General features: G+C 43.6%; 1 protein-coding gene across 1 annotated transcript in view; it reads right to left on the reverse strand.

The window, feature by feature from the left end:
* SHC3 (SHC adaptor protein 3) overlaps positions 1-19,022 on the reverse strand; it is a 149,101-nt gene that overhangs the window by 96,297 nt on the left and 33,782 nt on the right. The window contains exon 2 of the mRNA XM_024130860.1: positions 7,425-7,495. Within this exon, the coding sequence (XP_023986628.1) occupies positions 7,425-7,495 (71 nt within the window). The remainder of the gene's footprint in view (positions 1-7,424; positions 7,496-19,022) is intronic.

The following is a 19,022-nucleotide window of genomic DNA, read 5'->3' on the forward strand; positions in this document are numbered from 1 at the left end:
GCGCAGGCCCAGCGGCCATGGCTCACGGGCCCAGCCGCTCCGCGGCATGTGGGATCCTCCCGGACCGGGGCACGAACCCGTGTCCCCTGCATCGGCAGGCGGACTCTCAACCACTGCGCCACCAGGGAAGCCCATCAACGTGTATTAGCATGAAGAGACAGAACATGAAATTGAGGCCTATCGGAAAGCAGACACCCGTGTCCCTTTGCCCTAGGGCCCAGGTGTCCTAAGGCAGCCGGGCTCGGGGCGGGACCTCAGATGGGTGCAGACTGTGCCCTGTGTTCCTTCGCTGCATCCGACTCAGGCCCCACCCTTTGGCAGGCATTAGAATTACTGCACAGAGGCAGACAGGCACAACCCCTTGTGGGGCCCAAGTGGAAGCAACTGCCTCAGTTTTATGCTTCCTTCTGGTCTGCCATGTGGTCGGGGGAGAAATTCACCAGGGGTTAAATGCTCCCTTCCCCAGGAAATCCTCCCAGACTTGTCCAGGCCCCAGGGACCTTCTTCCATGTTTCTGTGGTACTTTTCCCATGCTTCCTGCTGCCTGTCCCACCGCCTCGTGACTCTGGGCCTCTTTCCGCAGTCGTGGTTTCTCGGGCACCTTGATCCATGCACCCCTGTCTAGCACATTCTCACACGCAAATGATGACGAAGGAGGCGCAGGGGCACAAAACCATTCTGGTTGGTGTTAAGCCCTGAGTAACGATGTAGAAGTAAAGCGGAAGGACTCAGCCTGCTTCATCCAAAGCCCGGATGCGTTTGCACGCAGGCAAGCTGGTGTTTTCAAAAAGAATTCTAAACTGAGAAAACACTAACTCCCCCCTTTGCCAGGCCTCGCCCCCCTGGGGGTGGAAGGCTTCGAGAGACTCAGTCTGAAAAACGTGTTCAGAAAAAGTAAATTTAGAACGAGCCAGTAAGGCTAAAATCGCAAGTTAACCAACCTGCACTAGTCGAGTACACAGGGATGGGTGTGCAGGCTGTTCACACCTGCTGCTCTCCTTTCTAATCCTGACGGTCAACCAGCCTCAGGGAAGATTTTTACAGATTTGCTCCTTTTCCTGGCATGTTGAACTTAAATCAACATTAGAGGTGTTTATTTTGTAGTGAAAAAGGAATTCTCCAATATCATGACCGAGGAGTCTAATTGGAGAGATCAGATCCGTGGAGCACCAAGGCACCTCAGCAAAAGTCAGCCTTGTTTTCCATGTCACCTGCCAGGTGTCAAGCACACATCTTAACATCACTGATACGACGGGTTTACAAACAAGGGACCTTCCCAATTCTTCCTCTCAGCCTGCAAAGTGAGAAAGCCACAGAACCAAAGTCCTGCCGGTTTGGTGCAGCACGTGGAGTCCATGCCACAGTCCAAGAGGGAACGATCACCCCAAACCTGAAAAGAAGATGTTCAGAGCCCCCACCCCCAGCCTTCCTGGGTGTTTCCATCTTTCTACTGTTCAGGGTAGTGCAACCAGACCCCGTGTCATTCCCTGGACTGTGTGCAGTTCTCCCAGAGGCAGAGGTGTCCAACGCCTTACCTGCCCTTCTTCCTCTGCGTCCATCTTCTGCCCCCGCAGCCCCTCACAGGCTGAATGCTGCCCTGAGGATGGGAAAGCCTCCACAAAACAACACAAGTATCTTGTTAGTAAATATGGCCTTTTCCCAAACCACACCCTGTGCACTGCTCCCATCCCCATGCACTGGTGATGAAATGGCCACACGACACAAATGTTTGAAGCGAGATGGTGAAGGGCTGCAGTGGATACGGTGTGGAGGGAGGGGGCCAGGGCACCTGGCCCGCAGCCTGGTTGGCCCCTCTCTTGCAGGAAGTCCAACGAGGGCACACGGTGCCAGGGGGCCTTCAAGTGCACGAGGGGAAATGCACTGCAGCTGGGATGGATGCACACGGATGAGGATGTGCGGGGACTCGATGCAGCTGAAGGATTGCATGGTGAAAGGTTTTACCTTGGCCTTTTTCTCTTTTTGTTGAGAGCACTGAGCCAGAAGTGACTGGAGGAGTGAGTGTTACCAAGCCTGCCAGGTCGACTCGGGGAAGGGAGGGTGGACAGAGTGGAGATGCTGCACCGAGGCCGTCTGACTTGCCTTCCTTCAGGCTGAGGATGGACCCCTCCATGCACCCGACTGGCGAGAAACGCCCCCGCAAGCCAGGCCGCCATTCTCACCGTAGCAGGAGCATCCGTGATTCTGAACACCTCGTCTCCGGGCTCCCTTCTCCCCACCGCCTGCAGGCAGTGCCAGCTATTTTGTTCAAACTCACGGCCCTGCAGCTATCACAGTGCCCAGAGCTGTCAGACCAATTCCACGTGGTCACACATCTACCTTCTAACCAAAGTCCCCGCATGAAACATCAGACAGAGAAGATCCCAATGTCACAGCGTTCAGTCCCACTTACCAGCGCACGGCTGATTCTGTGTCCATTACACTCTGCCTCCTCGGGCTGTGGTAACATGAGAAGGTCGTGGCCAGGTGACTCTGAACTTCAACACATGTGCTAGCATCCGCGATAAAAGTCTCCGGAGACCCCATCAATAGGTTGAATAAGAACAGAAGGAAATACTTTCCCCGAAGAAGAATGTTCTCCTTTTACAAATTTTGAGTTTGGTTTCAAACCAAAAGGATTTTATGCATGTTCCTGGGGAATTTTTGAAAAGCCCCAGTTCCAAAGCAGAACCCTCCAGCGTGTGGATGCGAAGCGGGATGCTAGGGAGTGGTCACATCCACGGGCAGTGCTGGCCAAGGTCTGGGCCAAACCGGTATCTTCAGGGCCCATGGAAAATACGACAACTTTAAAATGAGGGAAACGAAAACCGTTAACTAGATCCAACTGTTTACTCTCTACAATTTGGAAAAGCAGGTTTGTCTTGGGCCCTGGACAACATTTTATTAACAGGAGCTCAGCCAGGAAGTGTAGCAAAACCACGCACACTGAGCCCACAGGTCTACGTGGGCCTGAGTGGAAAGCAAACTCAGCAGTTATCGGATGAGTCCAAGCGGTGCAGGAGGTCAGCTGGGGTCGTTTAGAACCAAAAATACACATCAGATGTTCACACTTACTGTTGGAGAAGGACCACCTTGCTGAGTGCTCTGGGTTTAACTGCGTATGTATTTATAGCCTTCCATGCCCTCAAAACGGCTTAAGGTGGGCTTCCCTGGTGGCGCAGTGGTTGCGAGTCCGCCTGCCGATGCAGGGGAGACGGGTTCGTGTCCCGGTCCGGGAAGATCCCACATGCCGCGGAGCGGCTGGGCCCGTGAGCCATGGCCGCCGGGCCTGCGCGTCCGGAGCCTGTGCTCCGCAACGGGAGAGGCCACAACAGTGAGAGGCCCGCGTATGGCAAAAAAAAAAAAAAAAAAAAAACACGGCTTAAGGTGATTTCCAATAATAGATAAAATTTAACACGATAAATCAAACAAAGATTAGCAGATGGGATGGGGGAAAGAAAGTAAGGCCGTGCTATTCCCACGACCACAGCACATGGGAGCTTCCTGTCGCCCTGCAGGGCGGCCCAACAGGCTGCTCTCCAAGCGTCAGACCGAGAGCACTATCTCCCCGGAGTGGGCCCCATCTGATGAGGCAAATCTCGCTCTGACAGGGAAGTACAGTAACTCAGTTCAGCCCCTCCCCCAAGGCAAGGTGAGAGAAGTCGCAGGAGAGGACGTCTCAGGGAGGCGCAGGTTGTGGTTCCCATGGGCAGGGCGGCCAGTCGCTGGAGCAGTGGCTGTCAGCGTTGTGCCACAGTCACCTCGTGTGGAGACCCAGTGGCGAAACTCAGATGAAAGCCGAGGTCTCTGACTGACCTCTGACTGGGGAGCTGGGTCCTCCCTGCTTGGGACCCCCACCTTCCCCAGGGTGACACCAAGCGGAGACCCTCCCCCAAGGCCCTCAGGGACTGAACAGCAAGGTGTGAAATCCATGCGGGGAGAACAGTCCCTTGTGGGTTTCAAGGACTGTTATGTGCCCCTGGTGGTGGGGAAGGGAGTAGAGGGCAGTTGCCACAAGCTCTAGAGTGACCCACCTTCGGCAAAGGGATTCCTGTATGGTCTTAACAGTGCCTCGTCATAAGGCAGCAGGGAGTCTTCCCGGACAGAGGACACATCGCGGGGAAGGAGCTCAAGAGATTCGCCCTCTGCGAGGCCGTGCCGGGTGTGTGACCAGGGGCACGTTGGGAAGCCAGTTCTTCTACAGGAGCTGTTTCTTCTTCTGGTGTGCATCTGTCCCCTCGGCAGACTTTCACAAATACCGAGTCTCTCAACTCCTCCACGTACCCCACCAGCAGGCTGAGCCGGGGAAGCAGTGGCTGTCGAGGCCACGATCTATATGCCCTCAAATGCCCCCATGCTTGCAAACACTCACTTCTTTGGACACCGGGGTCTTGTGTCCCAGTACGTGTTGAATACAAGCTCAGGCAACGGGATGGAGCAAACACTTAAACAAGGCTGCCCTTTTGCCAGGGCCTGTCCTGTGGGCATCAGATACAGAAATTGTTCTATTTCCCACAACAACCACTGGGGTAGAAATTAGCAGAGCCGGGCTCCACATACAGGCCATCTCCTCCACACGGCGGGCACTGATTACTGTGAACGAGTCACCAAGCGCCTCTGCCCAGAGCGCTAGGAGGGCAAGGCCATTAACAGTCACCATCTATGGCAGCTCCCGGGTCGTTTTTAAAGTGACCTATTAGTAAGAGATCAGTAATCCCATGCTGGTGTGATTGCAAGCACCACAATCAATCTGAACCCCGAGTCAGGAACAGCATAAAACTAAACTGACCCCAACAAAAGGACATCTGGTTTGGCTGTCAGAACCTCTAAAAGACACTTCCAAACCTTGAAATAGTGGAACAGATGAGCAGGGATTGGTTGTTTCCTTATAAAAGATATATATATATATGTATTTTTATGAAAGGCATGGCTAAGAAGCTATGGAAACAGGTTTTACTAGGACCTAATATAACAATTACATTAGATTTCCCTACAACCTTTCAGGAATGACTTTAGTATATAAAGTAAACCTCGGTGGTAGAGTTTAATCATAGGGTGTTTAACACTCAGCTACCACGTAGGCTTTAAAATATGCCATGTCTACAGGACCTCCGTGGGCACTCCTGTCCTGGGTGCAAAGGCTTCTTTCTGATGCTGACTTGTCAAATTGTGTCCTACAAGTGGTCTCTGGCTATTAACTAAAATAAGAAACATGTCACATGATAAACATGAGGCAAACAATAGAAAGCACCATAAAGAAAAGCAAACATAGTTTTCAAAAATCTAATAAACCCAAAAGAATGTATATATGTGTATAACTGAATCACTTCGCTGTACAGCAGAAATTAACACAACATTGCACATCAACTATACTTTAAGATAAATAAATTGATTTTTTTTTTAAGTCTAATAAACCCAAAGCAATTATGGTATGACCAGAATGCAACACCAAGTTTTCTGAGTCAAAGAATGGCACTCCACTTGGCCCATTACATTGCTGTACCTTTGCTGAAATCTAAATGGAATGGGATTGGAGATCTGTTCCACGGCTCTCTTCTACCACTGCTATAGGTGGTCTCAAACAGTGCTGAGACCTTCATCCAAGGGCACACTGGGCGTGCTCACTGGTCCCCACCCACCTCCAATCCTGAGGAGCAGGACTTGCTCTGTGCCCCTCAGTCATTTGCATGTGAATCTTTCTCCCCCAAAACCAGGAGGTCTTGCAAAGCAGGACAGTCCAAGTCGGCCAGCATGCTGCATGTGCACAGCCACAGTAAACACTCGATAAATACATCAGAAGAATTAAAATGACATAAAATCATCTCAGAAGTTCTAATATCTATAAAGTGAATTCAGTAGAAATGGTCGACAATTCTCTTTAAAAAAAAAACGCACCATACACAACACTGTAAATCAAATATACTTCAATTTTGTGTAAGTTAAAAAAAAAAAAAAAACTGCCACCACCCACGAGGTGACCAGTGTCACAGGTTCCAGTATCTCCAGGCCCGTGCCCAAGCACTCTGCCCACCCCGCACGGCACGTGCATTTTTCATGGCTGGGATGAATGAATGATTGATTAGACATTCAAACTTTTCTTTTAAATGCTCTCACTTCAAAATACCGTTCTTTTGCCTTGGCAATTTCCATAAACCATTTTGTACAAATATGTAGAGATGGATTATTCCCTTGGTGTAGATTACTACTGTCGATGTGTTCCCAATACGTGTGTCTTGAGTTGCTTTAGAGAGAAGGGGAACATCAACCCTCTGAACACGAATTTCTTCAATGAGCAAGAAGGGGTTTCAATTGTTGTGCTTAAAGCATAGAACTGAGGCAATGTACACTACTGAGTAGCTAATTACTCCCAATAATTGCTTTCTAAAGCTCAATCTTTACTTTTTGGCTTGCTAATCCAAAGATATCCAATAGAGAGATTTGAATGAAATAAAAATGAGGCATTTTCTGATATCACTATTTAGATTAAACAATTCCACGACTGCCAAAGCAATATAAGCTCATCGACCTCAGAAATGTAGCTATTTCACAGACCCAGTCCTAGCTTTCTGGTTCTCTTCTTCAAGATGACTTGAAATTGGCATTTTTCTAAAGGTACACGCTCTACTAGGCTACGAATTTTTTAAAAACAATGGTCAAACACAGAACTGAGGGCTTCCCTGGTGGCGCAGTGGTTGAGAGTCCGCCTGCCGATGCAGGAGACCCGGGTTCGTGCCCCGGTCCGGGAAGATCCCACACGCTGCGGAGCGGCTGGGCCCGTGAGCCGTGGCCGCTGAGCCTGCGCGTCCGGAGCCTGTGCTCCGCAACGGGAGAGGCTGCGGCAGTGAGAGGCCCGCGTACCGCCAAAAAAAACCAAAACAACAAAAAAAAAAAACAGAACTGACCCTCAAGAAGTTTAAAATCTAGTTGATGTTGGAGAATATATAAACCTATTCAAAACCACTGACACCTTAAAAGAATTGGTCAGCTTTCTAAATTACTACTCCCATTAAGATTTCTACTTCCAATTCCATGCGTTTTATTCTCTATGTATACTGTTGGAAATTCTCTCTGACATCTTGATTTTCTTTTTAAAAAGAAATAACACAGTTCAGTAGATTTTTAAATATCAATCTGTCTTAGAGTTTCATTTATTAAAGAAACAAACATAAACACTCCATTTGTCTGCAGCTTAATTATAAAACTAGCTTAGAAGTGGACAGTGTCCTTCAGGGGGCTTGTATTAAGACACACATGTCACAAACATGAATGAACACTAGAGAGACTTGAAACAGTGGGTCCTGACTCCCCGTCACCAGTCACCAGCACTCAAGGGGCAGACTTCCCCTCTGGAAATTTCTAGTTGTTAACCTCAGAAAGCATTCCTTTCCAAAGTAAAATCACAGGAGTCCATTTTCAAGAGGGCTTACCTGGTAATTTGTGTCCTTGTACTGAAGTCAAGTGACCTCATTGAGCGAAGAACTTCAATGCACCCCAAGTACTGCAAGGGGAGAAAATGTAAATCATGAGCACTGAGAACTGACATGAAGAGACAATTCCTAACTACAACAAGGCCATTTTGGGAGGCATATACATTTCTTAGCCACGTTTTAACTTTTTATTCATGGTGACACTTTGTTCTGTTTCTATAAAAGTAATAAAAGTAATAGCTCACACCCATCAGCAAATACCCTGAGTGCTGACATTTGACACTATGCTTAACTTTTCTGAAACCCATTAGTATTTTCACTTTCTTTAGAAATACATTTTTGAAAACTTTTGTCAAGGTATAACTAGCATGCTGTAAAATGCAGAAATTTGGCTTTTTCAAGATTTTTTTTGATGTGGACCTTTTTTAAAGTCCTTATCGAAATTGTTTTGTTTTGGTTTTTTGGCCGTGAGGCATGTGGGATCTTAGCTCCCCAACCAGGGACTGAACCCGCACCCCCTGCATTGGAAGGCGAAGTCTTAACCACTGGACTGCCAGGGAAGTCCCCAGAAATCTTAAATGTATAATTCAATGATTGTATAAACATGTACCTGTCATGTAACCACCACCCAAACCCCAACATTCCAGCATCACATCTCTAGTCCTTTACAAAGCTTCTAGAGGTTTATAATTTTAAAGAAAGAATGAAAACACTATAATACCAACATTTTGGCCAACATTAAACTTCATTATTTAATAAATGTATTTTGGGTTATATGAATAAACTATAGATTACCCCCAAAGGTGCTTTATTTTGGTTTACCAGAAAGACCTCTTCTGCATTATTTAACATAAATTTTCAGAATTTCAACTTACACATCTAAATTTGTAGCTAAATTTTTTATCAGTTTTACACGTGAAAATGTATGTGTATATGTGAATATATGGCCACAGCTAAAGCTATAGACAAACCACTAGAGTGGAAGAGATAGAATATTTGTGTTCCAAAGCCCTTGGGGAGTTTGACGGTACAGATGTTTTATACCAATGTCTTTAAATTTAGACTTAGCAGGAAGAGATCTCATGGTGTAGTACAGAAAAGACTGCATTTGAATTATTCAGAAAGCCTGAATTTGAGCCTGGCTCTGTCACATATTCTTATATAACTTTAAACAAAACTTTAAACTTCTCTGAAATGTGACTATTACTCTAACCACTGCACAGTCACAGAGTTTTTTAAATACTGTCACCTCCATCAGTTATGTGGGTACCATGAATGGTCACAGAGGCACACGAATTAGATGACCACGAACATTGCAGAGTCATGTGATTAAAATGACAACATCACAGAATCATGTGAATACGAAGACTAACATCGCAGGGTTATATGACTACCTCCACCACCAAAGTCGAAGACTTATGCAACATCATCACAAAGTTACATGAATACCATGACCGACATTGCAGAATTATGTAAATACTACAACCATGTCACAAGTCACATGAAAACAATGAACACAGTGCATAGTTATGTGACTGCCACCACCGCTGTTATAGAGTTGTGTGGATGCCATCACCACCACAGCAGAGTTATATGACGACCACTGTCACTAAGGTATGTGGAGACCACAATACACTTTACCGAGTTATAGGACTGCCACACCCAACACTGTCACAGTTATGTGAACATCACAACAACATCCCAGAGACAGGTGAATACCACCACCAGCAACCTTACAAAGCAATGTTAATTACTCCCACCAAAGTAATTACTTCCACCAAAGTGGCAAAGTTGTGTCAGTATCTCTCAGAGATATATGACTACCATCACCACCACCATTGCAGGGTTATGCAAATTCCACATCTGTGGTCACAGACTTAGGGAAACCCCATGACCACCACTGCAGATGTGTGACTATGACATGGCCACTGTAGATCATCTGATTACTATGCCCACTGTCACAGAGTTATTGAAGACCACTTTATAACATTGCAGAGATATGTGAATACTACCAACACCACCACAGCGTAATATGAATTCTGTAAACGCTCTCTCAGTTATGGGAATATCACTACCTCACAGTGCTATGTTAACGCCAACACTACCACTGTCATAGAGCTATGTAAATTCCGTGACCAAGTCCTGGGGTTATCTGAATTACACCATCACCACCAACACAAGATATGTGAGTAGCACCACAAATGTTGCACAATTATGCCAACACCATAACAAAATAACGTCTTAGGGTTATAGGAATACCGTGATGAATTTCACAGCATCTGTGAACACAACTTCCACCAATGTTGCAGGGTCATGTGAATACACGACCTTTGCCACATAGTTATTTGAATACCACCTGTTGGGCTGCACCCTACAGGCCTGCAAGCCCTGCACTCGCCCAGCCTCAAGACCCAAGAAAGAGCTCGGAGTCAGTGACAGAGACATCAACAATTTAATGGATGGGGGATCTTACAGATCTGAAGCAAGGTCCTAGAGTGACAACCTGCCGCGTGCAGCAGAGGGAGGGCAGGACATGGCAGTAGTCTTCACTCCCGGGGGAGAGGGAGGTTACCAATTATAGGGGGAAGTGACCTCAGGTTGGCAATCAGTTACCAGGGAAACCAGCAGAGGAGCCCATCCCTCACCGCCCCTTTGATAAGCTATCACAGTGGAGATGCCCTGATCTAAAGATTAGAATGATCACTAGCTGGGGCTGAGGGCAAGTATGTAGGAAGGTCAGTCATGTGAGTAGGGTGTAAGTGAAGCAAGTACTGGTCAAGCAGGGAATGCACAGAGAACAAAAGAAGAGCCATCTTGGGTTGTCTCATCATACACCACCTCTGCCCCCACCATGGTAGTATGTGAAATGTGAACACCTGGCCAACCACAGAGCCATGGAAATAACATCAGCAACAACATCATAAAATCACATGAACGCACCTACCACGGTTGCTGATCATGTGTATGCAAACACCCCCACCATGACAGGGCTGTGTGGATACTGTGACGAAAGTCACAGAGCTTTGGGAATAGACAGCCAATGATGAGGTTACGGGAAGACTACCACCAACGAAACCACTGAGTTATGTGACTACCACAACCAACACCACAGGTTGTATAAATACCATAACCAACATCCAATATCAATTGAATATCATCAGCACCACACCATCGCAGTTATGTGAATATCATGGCCACCACAGCAGAGTTATGTGAAGACCACCTGCACCCACTTCACAGAATAACCAGTAACATGACCAACATTGCAGAGTTAGATGAATACTATCACCTTGATCATTGCAGAGTCACGTGAATACCTCCAAAAACAACTTTGCAGGATTATTTGAGTGACACAGCCAACTCTGCAGTGTTATATGAATGTGACCACAACCAACGTCACAGATTCTTGTGAATACCACCACCAACACTAACGCAAAGCCATGTCAATCCCATGACAAATGTAGCAGAGTAACATGTAGACTAACTTCTCAGAGTTATATGATTACCACCACCACCTTCACAGATATGTCAGTACCTCCACTGCTGTCACAGTTATATGAAGACCATGACCAACTTCAGGGAATTATATGATGACCACCACCACCACGTTTGCAGTGCTACGTGAACACCACCACCAACGTCACCGAGTTGAGTTACCCTCCCAAGGGGCTGTAGCAATTTGTCCTCTCAGCACCAATGTCTAAGAAAGTTTATTTCTCTGTCCTTCGTAACAGTGGACAGCATCAGTCTTTTGAACCTTTGCCTCTCACGGGCAAAGATTTCTTTTTTTGGTTTTGCTTTAATTTGAATCTCTTTGATATCTAATAAGATTATGTAGTTTTTTCATTTGTTTATTGGCTATTTGCACTTCTTTTTCTGTTAAGTGACTATTCATATCTTTGGCCCAATTTTCTATTAAGTTCCTTATCTTTTTCTTATAGATTAATGTGATATTAATCTCCCATTCAGTCATTTTTCTTTTGATGGTCAGTTTCTACATTTTACCTAAAAGAACTGTTACTGTAGAAATATGGTAATAACTACTGTGATGACATGTCTATCCTTTTCTGTATGGCTTTGGAATGCCCTGTCTTGCTTAAGAAGGTCTTGTGTCCCTAGATTCTTACAATAGTCTCCCAAATTTTATTTTAACAATATTTATCATTTATTTGTCTATACATTCACTTTAATGTTTTTCATTTACCTTTTTTATCGATTTGGAATTTGTCTATACAGGCTATGACATGAATTATAATACTAGCCTCCAAATGGACTACTACTTACATCAGTACCACTGATTTAATAATTCATCCATGTCTTCCTGGATTGATGTGCCAATTTTGTGGTATATCCAATTCCTATTTCTGTATGGACTTTTACCTAAACTCTATTCTATGTCATTTGTCAATTTCTGTGTCTCTTGTATGTATTTTTCCTTGAGAACTTTAAGATCATTTGTCAGGTTCTCCTGCCCTCAAAAACTATTTGAATTACGATCAAAATTTCATATATTACCTTGAAGAGAATTACATTTATTATTAAGTTTTTGTATCCATAAACATTAGAGTTGTTTCCATTTCAGATATTATTTATCACATTTAATAAGACTATCTGATTTTATTATATATATATATATATATATATATATCTCCTACACTTATATATATATCTCCTACACTTTCCTTCTTCAGTGTATTCCGAGGCATTATTTTCTAAGTTTTGGTAACCACAGGGAATGAGAGTTTGATTTTTCCATCCCATGTCTACCTGGTTTTTACTACATAGAAAATTCAATCAGTGGGCTCCAGAGATGTACAAAACTCAAGAATTGTGAAAGCCTGGACAATGGAGCCTAGAAAACCTCCCAGAACTGAAGACAACCTCCTAGCGCCAAAGAGATTAAAATACAAAAGAGAGTGTACAGTTGTGGAATTTAGATGCAGAAGTCCCTGCATCAGCCTCACAGGAATTCCAGGAAAAGAAAAGAAAAAAGTAGAGGGAAAGAAATATTTAAGAACAAAGAGAGTAAAATTTATAGTGTTGTAGGGAGGCTACAAGGCTCAAGAAGAAATATGAAGAAAGATCCACTTTTTTCATATTTCAGTACAAAAGGACCAAGAGAGAAACATCCTGAAAACATTCCATGAAGGGGAAAGAAAACAGGTTACTTACAAAGGAAGTTCTCTTTCAGCATCAAATACATGAAAACAAATAACATCAGAAGACTGAAAAAGAGAAGTACTAAGCCAAGAATCTTATATCCATCCAAACTACCATTCAAGTGGGAGGGCAAAGCAAAGACTCAGAAAGTTAACCACCCACAGATGCTCTCTGAAAGAATTATTCCAGGAAAACAGGAATACAAAAAACAGAAGGATGTGGGCTACGAGAAACAATGATATGAAAAGAATCAAAAAAATTTACAGGTATGCCTTATGCCTTATTAATTATTGATGCATAACTCCAAATATTTTTTTACAATGATGGGGAGCTAAAATCTCAGAAGACCTCAACATGGCTGGTAGGGGACAGATAAAAAAGAATGGTTGAAGAGGATGAGGGAAGCTTGCTAAAGGCAGTTGTGTTTTGTGAAAGTAGGGCCAGAACTAATTCTAGGTAGCAGGAGAAAAATGTAAGTTTACATACATGTGTAAAAAATTGTAAGCCACTGTAAAAATAAGAATGAAATGATCAACTTCCAAACTAAATAGCCCCACCAGCAAAAAGAAGGGAAAAAAATTAAAACATACAAATGAAAGGGAAAGAAAAAACATTAAACAAAACGTCAGTGATAGGTCCAAACACCTCATTGGTCAGAACAATCATGAATGGATCAAACCCACTAATTAAAGGTCAAAGACTTTCACACTGATTAAAAATATATGTGTGTACTGATGAACCCAGTGGCAGGGCAGGAATAAAGACGCAGACATAGAGAACGGATTTGAGGACACGGGGTGGAAAGGGAAGCTGGGATGAAGTGAGAGAGTAGCACTGACATATATACACTACCAAATGTAAAATAGATAGCTAGCGGTAAGCTGCTGCATAGCACAGGGAGATCAGCTTGATGCTTTGTGACCACCTAGAGGGATGGGATAGGGAGGGTGGGAGGGAGGCTAAAGAGGGAGGGGATATAGGGATATATGTATACATATAGCTGATTCACTTTGTTGTACAGCAGAAACTAACACAAAACATTGTAGAGCAGTTATACTCCAATAAAGATATAAAAAGGATATATGTGTGTTAAACAAAGTGACAAAGAAAATACTAAGAAGATAAAACAGATTCAAATCACCTTGATGCTTTCTGACCACCTAGAGGGATGGGATAGGGAGGGTGGGAGGGAGGCTAAAGAGGGAGGGGATATAGGGATATATGTATACATATAGCTGATTCACTTTGTTGTACAGCAGAAACTAACACAAAACATTGTAGAGCAGTTATACTCCAATAAAGATATAAAAAGGATATATGTGTGTTAAACAAAGTGACAAAGAAAATACTAAGAAGATAAAACAGATTCAAATCAGGCAAATGCTAACAAAAGAAAGCAGGGAAATAATATCCCATTTACAATCAAAAGAAACAAGAAACATGAAATAAACAAGAAATTTGCGAGATTAAGTTGAAAAAAAACTTTAATTATGGATGAGTAAATTTTTTAAAACCTGCTTATATGGAAAGACATACCATGATTTCTGGATTGGATGATTTAACACTAAAAACATGCCAATCCTCCTCCAAATTCATGTATAATTTCACTGTGATGCCAATTAAAGTCCCAACAGGACTTTACCCCCAGAACTAGAAAAATTAATTCCAAAACTTATATCATAAAGGAGGATCCTTAAGAACACAAAGAAATTTCCGAAGAAAATAAAAATGAAAAGTTGCTGGTGAAAATTATGTGATGTTGACATGGGAATAGACAAATCATGCAAGGGACTAGAATGGGGCCGAGAAGAAAAAGGTATACAGATTTGTGGGTGTCACTAAAGAAAAGATAAGCCAGTCAGCAAGTGTGAGGATTTGACTAGCTGTACATTAGGAAAAGATCTATCTAGACAGCCCTGCCCACAGCTGTTGTGTATGGTGTATAAGGTGTGTGTTATGTATGAAAGGCATGCCCTCTCCAAAATGCTCACCTAACCCCATGCACAAAAGTAATCACAAAAGGATTAAAGAGCTAAAGCTAAGAAGTAAAATTATTGAAACATTACAAGAAATAGAAGATTATATTTCTATCAAAGAACCTAAAACTCAAAGGTCATAAGTGAGCTTATGAAAATTAATCATTTTTGAAGAAGAAGACAAACGATATAAACAATATGAAAAGGCAAGTGAAAGACTGAGAAAAACCCAAAACAAACAGACAAAAAAATTAACCAAGCCCATCAACTTAATAGACAAAATGGGCAAAGGATACAAACAGAAGATTCACAGAGGAAGAAAGACAATTGGCCAACATGCATCTGTAAAGACGAGTGCCCAGTTGGATGGATCAGAGAAATTAAAATAACACCAGAAAGAGATACAATTTTTCACCCAGCAGAATAGTCACTTGGGTGAGGAAGCAGGAAAATGGGCCCTGTCACACATTCTTGTAACAAGTGTAATTTGGTGAAAACTTTTTGGAAGACTATTTGGAAGTATCCATGGATATGGAAAATGTGCTTGCCTTTTACCCAGTAATGTTATTTGTAGGTCTCTATTCATGCATAAGTGCATGAAATTGTACATGCAAAATATTCATTACTTCATTGCCTCTAAAGAGTGAAAATGTGAACCCCCTCCTCAAATGCTGATCAATAAATGTATAGTTAAACACTTAGGGTACCTCCAAACTGTGGTCCCAAAGGCAGCCATTTTTTTTTAATGATTTAAGCTTAGTCTCAAAAAAACACTGTTACTTCCTCCACATTTTACTGGTTAAAGCAAGTCACAGTGTCAGCCCAGATTCAAGGAGAGGGGACCACTTAAGGGTGTGAACAAAAGGATGCTTGGTTCACTGGGTCCACGTTTGAAGACATAAGGGCACCGAGAGGAGACAAAGATGGCGCAGATACTGCTGGGGAGAACAGTGGGAAGGAGGAATGATTAGGAAGGAGTATCATCCCTGAATACTTCTACATTATTTAGACAGTTTATAACAAAAACATGTTCATTTATTAATCATACAATTACAAAATGAGGAAAAAATAAAAATATTTTCCACCAAAAGAAAAAGACCATGCTTAATAAAATTGGACCTCCAAGCTATGATGTAGAATTGATCACGAAGTGATCAAGGTCATCTGGTATCTCAAGGGATCTGGAACAGCCTTCCTGAATCTTCTGGAGAGCTACCTTGTTCTGATAATGCAATGGAAAGTGAAGTGGTAGTGAAACCAGCCACACCTCTCAGGTAGGCTATTCCTATCATGGACGTCTTTGAATTCCATCCCCCAGCCTCAGCAATTGGTCAAGGATGGGTGTGTGATCCCAGGCAGGCCAAGTCACAGACCTGGGAGTTTTGGTGGAATTGCCTGGACTGTCTACTCTCTAGGAGTCACAAGCTTCTGAAAGCTGCACTGTTAACAGTAACTGTTCCTCAGTCCCCATACCTTTCTGGCCAGAGGAGGTTAGAAGAATTTGTGAATAATTAACCCTGGTGATTTCTAGCTTCAGTGCGTATTAGAGGCCCCTTTCAAAATTCATTTGGAATTATGGTAAGCCCAGGCTTGTTATTTTCAAGCATGGCCCATAAATGGGGATGTTGTCCATCTAGACCTGAAGAAAAGTCTATTATATCTTCAATATTTTGTTAGCCTACTGAGTAATTTGCCTTCTAGGCTTCTGGTACTGAGCAAAGAAGCATCTCTTAAATGACTGTAAAATGCTTAAGTAATCATTAAATCATAGCTATTAATAATATAAGCATTTGTTTACTAACAACAGGTAACAAGACCCTACATCATTCATGCCACAATTAATAAACACTTATCTGCACCTGTTAGGATGCTCATGCAGAGAGAATTTGAACAGGTATTGTGCCTTTGAAGACCTTACAGTTTCTGGTCATCCTTTGACAGCCACACCATGAGGCAGCAAAAGAAATGTGCCACAGCCAGGATGAAAGACAAATTGCTAGGAAATTGAAGGAGAGACGACGAAGCACTGTCCATATGAACTGTTAATCTGAGGCAGTGACTCTCTATGTGTGGTCCCCTGTCCAGTAGCAGCATCTGGGAACTTGTTAGAAATACAAGTCCCTAACTTACTGCAAGCTCTCTATGGATTTTGATGTCCACTTAGGTCTGAGATTTATCTGTATAAAGACTGATCTAACTTCCTGAACTTTCTTTATCTGATCAGTGTTGTATGCAGGCTATGTAAGTTCAAATCTTGGTTTTTCCACTTAATAGTTGAAGGCTTAGTTTTTTGAAATAAATCTCCCAGAGCCTTGCTTTCCTTAAACAAGAACGGTGATGTCAATATCTATGCCCTGAATTTGCCATGAGTATAAAACTCACCTGTAAGGTATTTCACATAACTCCTGGCATACATGTGGCTCAAGATACCAGTAATATTATTTGTACACTTCAGGCCAGGTTCCTAGGGGTACCTTCATACACAGGGCTGAGGGCTCAGCTACAGTTCATACTTAGCTAAAAATGGCATGTTTCAGTGTGTTTTATTTTTTTCAAACTCCAGCTAACCTTGAGGGTCCCAGGACTTTGTGGCTTTTGGCTCCTGTTTTCTGCAATAAGCCCTGGACACAGCCCCCAGGTAGGGCCTCAGAACATCCCAAATCTTAGGAAACTGATGGCATAACATTGGTAAATGGACTTTGTGAAAACCCAAGTTCACAATATTAAAATAAAGTATTTCCAATTGTGTCTGAAGGATTTCTTCAGGAAACAGAGGACTATGGGCAAACAGCACTATTATTAGCAATAATAACTTAAGAGCTCAGAATAAAATCAGCTTTCTGGATGAGAAACATTAAAAGCAAAAACATCGAGGGTTGGAAACAGTTCCTATAACAGAAATAAGGGTCACTGATAGAACAAACTGAGCCAGCTTGTTCGAGAATTCAAAGAAATTTTTTAAAAAAGGAATTCAAAGAAATAATGGGGTGTGTAGGCAAGAATCCAGAGCCATCAGAAAAAGAACTGCAGCGCTTCCCTGGTGGCGCAGTGGTTGCGCGTCCGCCTGCCGATGCAGGGGAACCGGGTTCGCGCCCCGGTCTGGGAGGATCCCACATGCCGCGGAGCGGCTGCGCCCTTGAAGCTTAGGAAAGAGGAAAGACTATACCAAAAAAAAAAAAAAGAAAGAAAGAAAAAGAACTGCAACTTACAAAGATCCTGAAAGAAAACTCAATTCATTCGGAGCAGGAGGAAAATAAGGGAAAATGTTGTGCCTTCAATACATAAGAAAAGAGCGATAACCACCGAGAGCACTAAGACAAAAGCCATTATTTTGTAAAAGAGGGTCTTGATAAAGACGTTTCTTGGCAACTGTGTGCCTGAGCCAGCGACAAATGAACAGAAAGGGCAGGAAGCCAAAAATGAGTTGGGAAAGATTAGTCACAGGTCTGTCACCCTCCACTGATTCTGATGGCTCTCGCCTCACCCGGAGAGCCAGGAGCTGCCATCTCAGAGGTCTACAGAGACCTGGAGACCCAGAGCTTCAGCCGTGAGTGTCTAAGGACAAGGGGGACATCAGAATTGTCCTAGCAGGAGTGATTTTCCCTGCCCCACCAAGAGTTTTAGGGAGTGAAGGGGCCTGGGGGATGGGGACACATTTTGGAGCCAGAATTGCAAAACTTCCCCATGGGATGCAGGAATTTAAGGACCGAGGGACCGGGTCCTAGAACAACAGAAAACTGGACTCGCAGGAGGGCTGAGAGGCCAGGGAAGGTTTCTAGTGCTCACTGAAACCTGCCACCATGAACCGACAACTCCCAGGCCCCGAAATGTATCCCACTCTTGCTGGTTGCTTGGACCCTCCGGAACCTGAGGGGCAGAGCCTCTTGCATGGTTAGTTAGAGTGTCGTGTGCTTCACAAACTGGCAAGCAATATTCAGATTACAAATACGCTCCTCGCTCTTCGGGGAGAGGGAGATGCCACTGTGCCCACCCGCAGGGCATTCAGAAACACCCAGACTTTCAAAGCTGCGCCCACCCTTCTTGGGCCTTCAGGGGGAGCTGGGGTTATTTCCTGAGCCCTACTGCTTGTTCTTCAGGACCATGGGCAGATCTGAGTTTTCACCATGAGGATCCATCTGCAAAGGATGGTATTTAAGGAAAGATAAAGTCTAGCTTGAAATTCCATGAACCTGAGTAATAGAAGGGTACACCATAAAAAAAAAAAAAAAAGTCTGCAAATGTTAAAAAAAAAAAGCAGGGAAATAGTCTTTTTTAAAAAATAATAATAATCTGGATAAATGCCTTCTTTTTGCTCATATTTTCTCTGCCTAATCAAACACACATCCACATTTCTCTCTCTCTCTCTCTCTCTCTCTCTCTCTCTCTCTCTGTGTGTGTGTGTGTGTGTTTATATTGATAAAGGATATGACACGATACACACCTGGCATGCCACAGGGAGTAT

The sequence above is a fragment of the Physeter macrocephalus genome, chromosome 9 (genome assembly GCF_002837175.3).
Source record: "Physeter macrocephalus isolate SW-GA chromosome 9, ASM283717v5, whole genome shotgun sequence".
Taxonomy (NCBI): domain Eukaryota; kingdom Metazoa; phylum Chordata; class Mammalia; order Artiodactyla; family Physeteridae; genus Physeter; species Physeter macrocephalus.